Here is a 14,723-nt window from a genome sequence, read left to right on the forward strand (position 1 = left end):
AGATTCACTGAGAACAACCATAAAGTTCGTTCCCTCAAACAAGATACCCCTGTCATAGTGTAGGCTTAATTGCTTGCAATGAATGAAATTAAAGCAGAAATTTATAGAGAATCTAGAAATATGACAAGTTCGACTTCTACGGAAAGCTAAGAAGCTAGTTAACAAAACTGGATATCTTTTAGACGATGTAACTTTACCCCCAAACTGTTTTTGAGATTGAAAAAACACCCAATTTCCATGACCACGTAGCTCCGTTCGCTACAAGAAACATCGGATTTGAGCGACGTCACCAAATGTGCATGAGCTGATTTGCCGTACGGCTATAATTATGAGACCCGCTCTGGCAAAACCCGAAACTTCTCGGCAAATGTGATTTCGCGCTACAGCCCGAAAAAGGTCAAAACAAAAATGACCTCAGGGACCAAATTGACATTTTAGTATCACGTTGTAGGGGAAATTTTCTAGTTTCTAATTGATATCAACAACATTTCGAAATACAAGCTACAAAACGTGGAATTTTGAAGAGAAAAGTGGGATGTCAATCTCAAAAGTTGGCCAAAATCTTACGTCTAAAGATCAAATCGCCTTCGCTTACGGCGAAAATGACTGTTTTTTTGGCGATCGTGTCTTAGATATTCTGCGTTGAACCCTGTCACATTTGGTACCTACAGAAAGCTCTACCTCTGCTTATTCCATGGCGATGTCATGGCATGATGTCATGCTACTCACTTTCATTCATAAATTCGTCTGAAACATGAGTAAGTTTATGCAAATCGTCTCCAAGACGCGTAAACAGCCTTGTTACCAAGACACTTGATCGAAATACGTGCAACCTATACTTGTTACACTGTGGGGATCGCTGCAGCAGCGGTGCATGCTTGTATGCAACACGTGTATCGTGACTGCTGCTCAGCACGGAAATGTTGCAGTTTCCCGCTTTGTTAGACTGTTTTTTAGCAAGTTGAGGTAGAAATTAGAATTTAAACTAACACACAAGAGAAAAAGAAGGTCACATTTATCTAACAAACCTTCATCATGCCATTTCAAAGAAGAATCAAGCTGAAATCACGGCATCAAGGAATACCCCTTCACCTGTTCACTGCCGATTCTGCTGGTACTGTTGTGCGTACACCTGATCACGGCGATCGCGAATCTTGAGGTGATTACGGCGGGTTTTGTGCTTTTCAAACGTCGTATTTCCGTAAATTTATGGGTGTAAAAATGATTTCCAATCAATTACATCTCTTTGACTTAGTTGTCATCCTTCATGAGTATGTAAGATTACCTCTTCTATACGCAATTCCCCCACAATGATCGATTTATTGTGTCAATAATAACAGCAAATTGTGGCTGTACAAAGGAACAGCTGATTACGGCGATCGTGAATCTTGAGCTGATTACGGTAGGTTTTGTGCTTTTCAAACGTCGTATATCCGTAAATTTATGGGTGTAAAAATGATTTCCAATCAATTACAGCTCTTTGACTTAGTTATCATCCTTCATGAGTATGTAAGATTACCTCAGCTATACGCAATTCCCCCACAATGATCGATTTGTTGTGTCAATAATAATAGCAAATAATGGCTGTACGAAGGAACAGCTGATCACGGCGATCGTGAATCTTGAGCTGACGATAGGTTTTGTGCTTTTAAAACTTTGTTTATCCGTAAATTTATGGGTGTAAAAAAATGATTCCAATGAACACAAACAAACAAACAAACAAACAAGTTCACGTGAATATATAGTTTTGGCGGACGATTAATGCTAGATTGACAACAAATTACACACCAATTTCCTGAAAAGTGCACACAGTTTGCCTATAGATACGTAAATCCCACTGGGTTGCATACACATTTGGTGACGTCGCAGATTTGGCACTTTTCGTAGCCGTATCGAACTTTTTCCAGTGCTCAAATTGGGTAAAAATAAAGATTCTTATATTCAAAGCAGAGACAACTTTATTGCATGATTTATGTCAGAAATTAATCAAAATAACATTAAATAATGGAAAACAGTCCATTTATATGATATTATTTCCTAGAAATTTCTTCTTTAAGATCAAATTGCCATTCTTATAGTCCTACGTCCCTTCTCGTTATGGCATTTGTTGACACAATTTAACAAGTCTGTAAAGAAAATGCGTTCCTCCTCTATATAAACACAAATAACTTTGGCATATTTCAGTTTTTAAATCATACTAAATATTTCAGTTTTATTCGTGTAAAGAATAAACGAGCAAGATAACATCCATCTGTTATCGAGTAGTTATGGTTATGAAGTATAATGATTTTTTTATTAAATCAAATAAGGGACTTTTTGTCATATAGTAGATGTATTCTATTTTTCCTTCATTCAGTGTATTATAAGACTATCTTTATTTTCTCAATAAACAGAATGTTTTAAAAAGCAACATCGTAGAACACAATCACTCTGTTTCTAATCAGATTGTCAAGAAAATTATGACGTCACAACTCTCACTATCACCGGAATGGCATTTTGCCTTGTCAGAGGCAACTCATGTTTGACACGAGGGTCGTGTTGAACCACGGAGCTACATAATAATGGTTGAGCGTAACCTATTCAGTAATGCTTGACGAGTCGGGAAAAAAATTGTGTCACAATATATTGAAATACTTGATTTAATCAATGGACGCTTTATAGACCATGTATACCTCCCGTTCGGTTGAACTGTTTTCAGGTTTCGTACGGCATTATTTACTTTCAGAATTCTCGCAAGAGGTATTTAGATAATTGGAGAATGGATGGTAGCTGGATAAACAAGATGTTAAAAGTCGGACAAATAAAAGTTATTTACTAAAATGACTGCGATCATGGGAGGGTTAATGATTTGCTGATTGTTATGACAAAAGTTATGATACTCTCTGCCTCTGGTTTTGTTTTGTTTTGTTTTTTGAGGGGGGATGGGAGTGGGACCTTGTCGTCCGTCATCCAGAGGAAATAATCCCCACAGATTACATTTGTATTAAGCCTCGAACAAAATTTCCTCCTAGCTCCCGTTCCATAAACAGAGTAAGCGACGTTTAAAAAAAATGTTATCTATTCAGTGTTGATATGCCCTGTAATTATGATTTGAATGTATTTTGTTACCGTCTTGAAGTGAAGATGATATCGACAGCATCACAAGTATGTTTTTAACTCCGTGTAAAATAAACAGCATTATAAATTATATTCAAAGTGAATTTCATCTGTCTCTATTAAGATTGGTACGACTTTACAACCTATTATCCCTGGAACCGTGACACCACCACTTCCCCGCCAGCTAGCATCCGCCTTGTCGGAGGGAGCTCGTACCACGAGGGTCGTGTTGAGATCTATCACAATGGAGCCTGGGGCACGGTGTGCGATGACTATTGGGATGACGATGATGCCCGGGTCGTCTGCAGACAACTCGGATATTCCACAAGCTACGCACGGGCTGTGAGTGGAGGGACTTTCGGAGAAGGAACGGGATCCATTCTACTTGACAACGTTAGATGTTACGGCTGGGAGTCGAGTCTAGCTAGCTGCTCTTCCAACGGATGGTACAACCATAACTGTGGACACAAGGAAGATGCTGGCGTTCGATGTGGTGAGACTCGCGAGTTTCTAAATACTTGAATAGATGATACGATATAGTATTGGTTGTGGTGAGCATTCAGCCTTTAAGTTTTTGCAATATGCTTAGAAAATACATCATGAAATGTTAAAGAGCATACAATCTTAATGGAATTCAAGACCAAATTTTCAACAAATGAACTTTGAATTACTCTGAGAATTATGTCCTCTTTCATATTTCCCAAGGATTTTCTCAAATCATCATCATCAAAAATCGTTGGAAACCTTTAGCCCCATCTCCATCGAACTTATCCCTTTAACGTGCGAAAGCTGTACAGAAATACTTGACGTGTTGCAACAGAAACTGAAGAAACTGGAAAAAAACTCAAAGAAAGCATTGACTGTGTCGTTCATGGGTGGATTCCAGATATTTCAATAGCAAAGACATTGTTCATTGTACATAAGAAACGGAAGACAATTCTAGACTCTACACTAAGTTTAGATTTCGCATTTAGGAATGGTGCTACGCTAAATGCTAATAGAGCAATGGGTTTATTGTTTTATCTAGTTCTGTATTTTTCCCTCCAGGTTCAGGATTAAAGGATAGTCATGAGATAGAAAAAGAACAAAAACAAATCAAAGCTTAGTGTACATTAGGCAGAATGATGTTATAGGGTAAACTGCGCCAGTCCAACATAATCTCAAATATAAAACACAGAAAACACCGAAGATATGAATGTCTAAATTATATGGTATGGCTGTTCGAAACACATTTCTTCTAAACACATCTAATTATCACAACGGCAAGGTAAAATCCAAGAATTCAAATCAATTGCACATGTCTCATATCTCCATTTATCTATGAATTGAGAATGTGTTAAAAACATCCTGTTAATATAACAAGTAATGAATTATCACATCTTTGTTCATCAGATTAGATTTAACAATGACATTTCCACTAACCTTGATGCAAGAATTATTCAAGATAACCCGGATTAAACGTGGAGGTGGAGCGTTTCTTGGCAAAGACTAAGTAACTCTGTAGTAGGCAATTTTTTTTTTTTCGTATAAATACGTCATTGCAACTGATTGACAAATTGCCCTACATCTACGTAAATCAGCACTGAATTGATCAGTTTTAGTAGTAGCCATGATAAAATACATGAGCGTACATAATATACTCGAACTTATGTCCTCCTGATCTCATCAGGAGGCGTAATCTCCACTATATCACTGAGCTTCCGCCCGACAGCAAATGTTTATTCTAATCCTTATGGCATGCACCGGGCACTGTGTAATTGTTCAAATACATGAAATTCTTCCGTTGAGATGTTTCCATAGGTGTTTTCACATCAGCCCGATAAAAATCCAAGCTCGAGATATTTTTTTAATTTCCCAAGTCAGAAAATAGCGCGCTATTTCGAAACATCGGGCTGATGTGAATACACCTCATGAAAACATTTCGACGGAACAATTTCATGAAAATGAATAAATACATTATTGCCGACATTCCGTATTTATCTTTGTCATTTATCAAAGTTACAAATCCAAAATATGCCTCCGTCAAGGTCTTTCATTGCTAAATAAATACAATGTACTAAAAAATCAGGTTGCCTCTACTATCAGAATTCAATATTCGTTCAACCCACTCAATATTGTCAAAGTTGCCATGTATTCATTGATTTCGTATATGTAGCTATAATCCTCCCAATAATCATTTACGACTGATTTTATCACGTATCTTGGTCCATATAAAGGAATATATCACAGACTCAATTTCATCAGAAAACTTGGGCAGCACTGGGAGTAAGAATATAACTTCAGAAATGCAAAATGATTTAACAACCGTAATTTTCCCTATTGAAGTTGAATTTCTAGGAACCCATATTTTCAGAATGCTTTTTAGTGCTTCAAATTTAGGCTTGAAATCTAACTCAAATAAATCATTAGAATATGAAAAGTTTTCTAAGTAGGCGATAAGGCTTTGTTGAATATGTAAATTCAACAAATGAAACATCTGGAGGATGGGCTTTACAATAAGTTAAAGTTATAATTTCTGATTTGCTATGGCTTATACAAAACCACAGAAAACTCTCAGTTGATCATATCAGAAAATATTTTATATCTTTAAAGTTAAAGGTCGTGTCAGTAGCTATTATCTTTAACGTTATATAAAGGGTAAAAACTCAGAAGCATGGCAATTATTTATAGAACACAAGAAGAAGTATCGGTTTACAAAATCTGTATGAAAAAAATGAAATAAGTCTTAAAGCTTAAAACATACAGGGCCATTTCCGTTAGTCAAATTACTTTTCTGGATCTGCTATAAAACCAGAAAACCCGTGGCCTCAGTGTCAGTTAAAATAGTACGAATATCTTATGTTTTCACAAATAACACGGTCCTGCATAAAGCCGGTCTGATCAGAACTAAATATATCAGTCAAAACCTTCTTAAGCCTTTGAGCAAGGCGGTTTGCCATAAGCTTGCTGTCCGCGTTCAAAATGGAGATCGGTAGCCAATTCCTAAAGAAAAAAAAATAATAAATTCTTATTATTTTTTTTTTTTTTTTGGGGGGGGGAATAAGATGAATAATGGCTTTTCGGTAGTCAGAGGACAATTTGCTAGAAAAAAAAGAGAAATTAAAAGTTTTCAAAAGCGCCTCTCCCAGATCTTCAAAGGACCGTAAAATGCACAAGGAACACATTGGTTTCGGGAGTTTTATTATTTTTTGCATAATTTTAAGATTTTCTAAACACCGATTTAGTGTGATCAAACATTCGAAATGTTCTTATGCATTCCGATTTAATATTTCGCATATCATTTTGGTAACTAATTTTCAAACTCTACTTGTGGGTGCTCACAAGAGGTAAAAATCAATTCATTATGATGTTTTCAGCAGTATTCCAATTATAATTTTCAAGCAGATGCATCGAACTGACAATCTTCATGACAAATCTTAGTAATAAGTATTTGTCTTTGATTTCCCCTTTCCAAATTAAGAAAGTATCGCATATTCTTTTTACTCTCTTTGACCCAATTTCCTCTGGATCTAACCATAACAATTATAGATTTTCTTTTCATGCTAAACATGTAATTCATCTCTACAGAGTTTAATATGCTTCATATTTACTGGAGAAGAGAATCGGAAGGACGAACAACGTAATTAGATTCTAAATTATCCATTTTATCGAGTAGACCATTTTGTACATTTTGCTCGGTTTGCTTTCTTAATAGACTACAAGAGTAACTGATCTTTTCTAACATTTAGAAAATTTGCCCAAAAAAAATTATTTGGATGCTAAGTTCAGAGAACAGAAGTTTATGTTCCTGAATAAAATTCCGAATAAATTCAATATGATTTTCATTCTGTAAAAGGGATGCGTTAAACTTCGAAAAACCATGACCTGATTTTTATTTACCACCAATGTTGACCACAGAGAAATAAGAGATGATACGGATTGGGCGGTTTCAAGCCCCAGTATGAGTTATTAGTTATCAACCTGCATGTGCGACCAAATTGAATTCACATCAAAAGAAAAAAAAATCTAGACAACCATATATATATATATATATATATATATATATATATATATATGTATATATATATCCAGATAGATATACAGATAGATTAATATATATATATATATATATATATATATATATATATATATATCTTGGAATTTTCCACGTGTTGGACTTCGAATGTTGTAATTATTAGAAGAAAGAGTCTCAAGTACGCCATGGATCCAACGATTACAAAATTTTTTATTACAAAATAGAATCGCTAAAGTCTATTATTACAAGGACGTATATATAGCAATGTATTTTTATAAATAGTATATATAGCATAGTATGATTCAAACAAGCACTTGAAACTTTGGTTGAGTCTGGGTTCAGTCTTCATTGAGATTTCACTTTCTACCATACCCCTATACGTATCAGCGCTCTCCTTGACAACGCAGCTCCCGGGCAACGCCCTATGCGCATGACGCGCATAGCATTGTTGTTATGATTCATGTTTATCATTTTCATCATTGTCTTTGCACTGACGAAGGTCTGAGGCAGACCGAAAATTTTGTAATAAACATTTTTGTAATCGTTGGATCCATGGCGTACTTGAGACTCCGATATATATATATATATATATATATATATATATATATATACATAATATATATATATATATATATATATACATATACATATATATATATATATATATACATATATATATATACATATACATATATATATATATATATATATATATACATATCTGTGTGTGTGTTAGTGTTAGTGTGTGTGTGTGTATGTAATATCTCGAAAGCAAATACACATGTATATTTTTCAAGATTTCTAAATAATTATCCGCAGGTTGCGGTGAGAGGTTGTCCTGCCACCATTTTTTTCTTTGCCTATTAACAACACCTGAAGCACAGGTAAAATCACCACCTCATACGGTATAGATCCACAATCAAATTCAGATTTTTCCAACATGTTGGTAACAACAAACAAACAAACAAACAAACAAATAAAGCGTCATCAACATTTGGTCCATACATTAACAAGTGTACATTTCTCATGATCAAACAAAATGGTTAATATAAGCACTAGTCCATTATCATCATGGTAGTGTTTGTTGATGACAATCAGCAAACAGTCTTTACACAGTAGGACTATACTCGTAACTCATCCGCTATTTCAGGTACCATATGAAAAATATATCACACCACTTCAAAATTGTCTGCCAATTGTAACTCATCTTGAGGAGATGAATGCGATTCTTGAATAAAGAATATATTCGCATTTTTATATTTCTAAGCTAACTCTGAGATGAAGACCTCTGATATTCACAGAGAAAATGTCAATTGAATTCATATTGTCTTTGCCATGGTATTAGGAGAATCATGAGTATATAAGTGAACTGCCTCTGTCTCTTTATCAGATAGTCGGTATGAAGTCACAACTTATACTTCTACCCGGGATCGTTCCATTATCGAATACACCTCCGCCTCCCCGTCCAGCATCCGCCTTGTCGGAGGGAGCTCGTACTACGAGGGTCGTGTTGAGATCTATCACAATGGAGCCTGGGGCACGGTGTGCGATGATAGCTGGGATGACGATGATGCCCGGGTCGTCTGCAGACAACTTGGATATCACACAAGCTACGCACGGGCTGTGATTGGAGGGACGTACGGAGAAGGAACGGGATCCATTCTACTTGACAACGTTAGATGTAGCGGCTGGGAGTCGAGTCTAGCTAGCTGTTATTCCAACGGATGGTACAACCATAACTGTGGACACAAGGAAGATGCTGGCGTTCGATGTGGTGAGACACGAGTTTCTAAATACTTGACATGTAAAAGATGTGCAGTTCTTCTTGACAATTTGGCAAGAGAAATTGATGAAAACAACATCATGACCATGAAGAAAACATCGTTAATGTTGCTCATTGTCGAATGCAAGGAATTTCGAGATACAGCAGAGATATTAGTTTCCTGGAGAAACGGAAGAGATCATTCTGGAATCTCTGCTAGGTAAAATTGGTGCAATGTTAAATGTTTGGAGCCTTTGGTTTGGTTCGGTTCATTCCATTTATTTTTGCATTTCCTTTTTCTCCAGATTCTGTTATGATTAGATGAAAGTTTTTAAAAAAATGGAATCCAAATAAATAAAAGACTTGTGAGATATAATAGTATAAAAAACTGATGACCTATATTTACCTCTTTTTAGACATGTTTGGAATCCCGTGCCCGATAGAGTGAATTTACATCCCTTGCCTCTTTTAAGCTCAAATATAACAGATATTTGTTGAATAAGTAATCTTCGCTGAAATGTATAAATATACACATAATGTCTGCAGCATTTTTCATCTTCTTGCTATCGTCTGCCTGTTCTCTCTCTCCCCCTTGCTATCCCTTTCCTCAGTGTATCTTAAAATGTACATAAATATCTCAAATGGTCTCTGCTGGTACTGGCTCTACTATTTTCTCATTTTTTTCATTTCTAATCTCTCTCCCTCTCTTCTCTCTTTCTCCTTCTCTCTCTCTCATTGTTTTCATTTTTTTTTAATCATGTAAGCCTACATTGTAATGCAATAAATATCATTGTTTTTGCCTTGGTCTTTGCATTTTGATAAGAATTCGGAAATAAATGAAATGAATTAATTGTCAATAGCAACTGAATAGTGTAACATCAGCTACCAGGATCAACACGGTTGCTCATATCATTACTAGAAGAGTAGGAATATTGCATCGTGTATATTTGTTAAGGAGGAAGGAAAACACACAGAGCACTGCCATCCTGGCAGAGCTCGACTTGGATGGGACCCAGTAGGCCTATACGTGTAAATAAAAAAAGAAAAATATACTTTTACAAAACACTGTATAAAAGCATATTTTTGCAGGTAGGTAAGTATTGGATGTGTAGTTTATATAGAACGGATCGCCGTATACAGTGCACTCCCGTTACAACGAACACGGTTATAACGAAATTTCGTTATAACGAAGTAAATCTTCTGGTCCCAAAATCATCACCATTAAAGTTTATGGTATAAAATTCGCTTATAACGAACACGGTTATAGCAAAATTTCCGTTATAACGAAGTCTTTTCCGAGCGCCACAGACAAAGAAAAACAAAAGAAATGTGCTCCGTTATAACGAAATGCGAATTGCTTTCGAATATACGTAGCGGAACAAGCATTTATAGCGTCTCTGCACGGGTGAACGCTTCACACCACTGTGTGTTTGCTCCTTGTGTCACGCACGAATCTGAGGAGAACATGCGTTTATTATTGTAATACAGTTATCCCATCACATTTCACATTGCTTTCCAGTGTATCATGAGTATTCAGCAAACATACTATGATATATATACGTGGTTCCTTGTTTTCGTTATATATTGTATTTGTTCGGTTATAACGAAATTTCGTTATAACGAAAGAAAACTGCCGGTCCCGAGCATTTCGTTATAACGGGAGTGCACTGTAATACCATTTTTGATCCGTATGAGACTAGGGAAGCGTCACACTGTCCCGTAATTGACGCAAGATAGCAATACTAATATGGCAGTCTTCAGTTTCGTGTGAATGACCCGGCCCCGAAGTTGGTAAAAAGCCTGTCATCGGCCAAAGCAGGTATGACGCCTACAGAAGGGCACATGATGGCATCCGAATTCCCACGAGGACTACTCGAAGATGTGAATCTTTATTACGAAGTTTACTCGAATAAAAGGACACGAAGGACACGCGACACAAATATTTTGATTAAAATACGATTTGTAAGAATTTCTTTCATAATGTCCGAATGTATTACGTCGTTAGGAAATATTTAACATGTAGGAGGTGGTCGAAACCATATCTATGATATCAGTGATGTAAATTTAATGTAAGAACACAAGAATATTGAGATACCCCACTGTTAGTGTCGTGTCTTAGATAGTTATGAGCTTGAAAATCACAAAGGATAGGCCTAATGTGCAAACGGTTTTGCAATTAATCTGTGCACCAAAGCAAAACCCGTCCATAGGACTTCAGTATTTGGATTAATTATTATTATTATTATTATTATTATTATTATTATTATTTATTCGGCATTTGCAAAACAATACAAGTGATAACAGAGAAACAGAATAAACAAACAAAACACAAGAAAACAAAGTGTCAGGCTTTCCCTGTTGAGCTTCCCGAAGGAGCCGGGTTGGAAAAAAGCAATCAAAATCACTATGACCCTTGGGCCTCTCCAACCAACTTAAGGAAGCACATCAGGGAACTGTTGAACATAAAAGAAAAGAAATAATACAATTTTGAATTAAGCGTGTACACCAAGGGATTTTTTCTTCATACAAGCAAAAAATATCATTGTGGCAAATGGGTATTCCTTCCACCCCCCCCCCGTAAAAAGAAAAGAAAAAAAAATCCAGTATACAAAAAAAAATGTTATCAGAGTACATCTCAACAACAAATATCCCCTCTAACTGCACTGCAGTGTATGAAGCCAGCAAGTATCATCAACATCCCCCAAACCATCTTCAATACACTGTAAATATAAAAATAATTTCAAAACTTTAACTTCATCATTACCCTGAGATTACCATAACCCAGCACTTTCTTTAAAATTCCCTTGTGTGGTATTACATACACCACTGTGCAATATACATTATATATCACACGCCAAAAGTCATAAATACAGTAATATCAAATAATGCAAGGCATGATTTAAGGCATAAACATCCCCCCAGAAAAAAAAACTATAAAATTACTAATCAGTTCATGTTATATATGTCTTACACAAAAAATCTGAAACCCACAGACAAAGATATAACTGGGTCGCAAACAAAACTGAATATCAATCAATATTCTGTGTTTTATGGCAACCAAGAGCAATCATGATAAGAAAAACAGCAAAAAAAAAAAACCACAATTATCAGGTAAAATCAATCATAATCTTCCTTTAGACATGTCCTGCATCTTCCAGGGATTGAAATTAGCTGATTTACAATATACTGATGACACAGAAACCTGAAAAAAGTCGGTAAAATCCTCTCCAAATGAGAGCAGAAATCAGAGCACCAGGGCACCCGACCTGAGATAACACACTCATACAGTTTAACTTAACAAATATCCCATTGCAAATACCAATGAATGCTTCATTTTAAAAAATGACATGTATGCCTATGGTTGCTTAATGTTTTGACATAATGTAGTTGTTGTACTGTGTGTGTTTTTTTTTTTGGGGGGGGGGAATTGATATAAACTGTGGGAAAATGGTAGTTTAAGTCGATGCAATGATATATGAATTGAAGCGAGATACAAAATAAAATATTTGCTTGTTTGTCTCAATAAATGAAGGCTTAGACCATCGCGCACACTAGATTTAGCTGTTCTCAGGTTTCGAACAGTCATGGATGATTCTATTACTAGGCATATCCATTGGGAGGGTTACAAAAATGAGTTCTCGTAAGAGGTGTTTAGACAAATTGAAAAAAAAAATGGTATATAACCTGGATCTATATTACCAATATATGCTAAAGTCGGACAAACGAAAGTGAAATAGACATTAGGGCCCGAATTCACGAAGGTGGTACAAATGAAACCATGGTTTAAACCATGTACAAAAAGCCATGGAGCGCCAAGTGTCGCATGGAATTTTTCGTTACAAACTTAGTCATTTTGACTACAAAATGACCGTTTCGTTAACGAAATTATCATTTCGTGGACGAAATGTTCATTCAGTTGCAAAATGATGTCATTTCGTTACAAAATAATCATTTCATCGACGAAATGACTTATTTCGTAACGAAATATTCCATGCGACATTTGGCGCTCCATGGTTTAAACCATAGTTTCATTAACTTGTACCACCTTCATGATTTCGGGCTTAAAAGTGTTTACAACCCTGTAAAAGAAATGGTAATTTACTGATTGCTGTGACGTAAAGTTTGGTATTCACTGACTTTGTCTTTTATCCCTTCCTCTTTGTCTCAGTGAAGGAAAATAAGTAATAATTGTAGCCAAGCCTCGAACAAACTCTTCCTGTAGAACGCGTTCTGTAAACTAGTTCACGACATTTAGAAGCTGCAATCTATTCAATAGCTGCTATGCCCTGTATTGTTTCTTGAATACGTCACTGTCTTGCGATAACATTTAGAGCATCAGAGATAATTATGAGAGTGATCTTCATTTGTCTCTGTTCAGATTGGTATGACGTCACAACTGATCGTCCTTGGACCCGCGATCCTCCTTGGACCGATTTCCTCTCCAGCTCCCCGTCCATCAGCATCCGCCTTGTCGGAGGGAGCTCGTACCACGAGGGTCGTGTTGAGATCTATCACAATGGAGCCTGGGGCACGGTGTGTGATGACGAATGGGATGACAATGATGCCTGGGTCGTCTGCAGAGAACTCGGATATTCCACAAGCTACGCACGTGCTGTAAGTGGAGGGACTTACGGACGAGGATCAGGATCCATTCTACTTGACAACGTTAGATGTAACGGCTGGGAGTCGAGTCTAGCTAGCTGTCCCTCCAACGGATGGTACCACCATGACTGTGGACACAAGGATGATGCTGGCGTTCAATGTGGTGAGACTAAAGCCCCTTTTTAACAGAACCTTTCAAACTAAGAACCATCGCGGCAACGTCCGGGTAATATCAGGATATATTTATTTATTTATTCATTCATTTATTTATTTATTACCATCATTATTACTGTAATCATTTTACCTTGCCTGTTAAAGGGATAGTGTAGTTTTGATTGAGACCAAGCTTCAAGTTTCTAACTTTTTTGTTTTTGGTGAGATAATGAGAAACCTCTTCTGAAATATGAAAGAGCACGAATTTCAAAAGCGATTCAACGTTTATTTGATGAAGATTGGTTTTGAAAAGGGAGAGATATGCAAAACAGGGCAATCCTAATAAAAGATGGAACCAACCTGTTATAGGATCGCTGTGTTTTACTCTGTGTTTGGATATCTCTACATTCCGAAACCGATTTTCATCTTATAAACTTTGAATCCCTTCCACAATGGTACGCTCTGTATTATTTCATTTGGCAGGTAGGCGTGGTTGTAGAAACCTTGCGTGTAAATAAAAAATACGCTCCCCGATAAGGTTTTCGTCGTGTTTCACGGTACCCTTTGCTCTCTCTTGCGGTTTTATTGGAATTTTGGAGGAATTTCTTCGGACGTTGACGTGTCGTTGCTGCTATAAGGTCTGTTAAGTCAGGACATCGGAGTTTCAAAATTCTTAACGTACCAAAGCTCTGAAGAAATACGTAAGGAGATGGAAATAGAAACTTACATAAAACACACCAAAACTTTTGATAAAACATCGTCTGTGTTGCTCATGCTCGAAAGAAAGATATTTTGATATTACACGGCAGAGAAATTGTTTTTTTTTAATGATTTAATGATTGGCAGTATTGATATTTGCCTATAATTGCTTTAATATTGATTTGAAATAATCGTATCTTTTTCATCGAAATAACCTCGGCGAGTTTCAGAGAGTATGAATGCCAGTTAAAATTGATGCAATACTATACGAATTGAAGAGAACTGCAAAAATAGAAAAGAAAAAAAAAAAGAATAGACCATCGTGTACATTATAATTTCAGATCAAACTGTTCTCAGGTTTCGAATAATATTGATGATTCCATGACTATCAGAAGG

At 36.2% G+C, this 14,723-nt stretch overlaps 1 protein-coding gene across 1 annotated transcript in view; it reads left to right on the forward strand.

Moving 5' to 3' along the window:
* Positions 1-2,561: 2,561 nt before the first annotated feature.
* The window catches only part of LOC139717115 (scavenger receptor cysteine-rich domain-containing protein DMBT1-like), a 36,862-nt gene continuing 24,700 nt past the window's right edge, over positions 2,562-14,723 (forward strand). The window contains exons 1-4 of the mRNA XM_071628620.1: positions 2,562-2,571; positions 3,221-3,602; positions 8,581-8,885; positions 13,252-13,638. Of these exons, the coding sequence (XP_071484721.1) occupies positions 2,562-2,571; positions 3,221-3,602; positions 8,581-8,885; positions 13,252-13,638 (1,084 nt within the window). The remainder of the gene's footprint in view (positions 2,572-3,220; positions 3,603-8,580; positions 8,886-13,251; positions 13,639-14,723) is intronic.

Source organism: Diadema antillarum, unplaced genomic scaffold, assembly GCF_040938485.1.
Source record: "Diadema antillarum isolate AM-2024a unplaced genomic scaffold, OU_Dant_1.0 scf00000071, whole genome shotgun sequence".
NCBI classification, from domain to species: Eukaryota; Metazoa; Echinodermata; class Echinoidea; order Diadematoida; family Diadematidae; genus Diadema; species Diadema antillarum.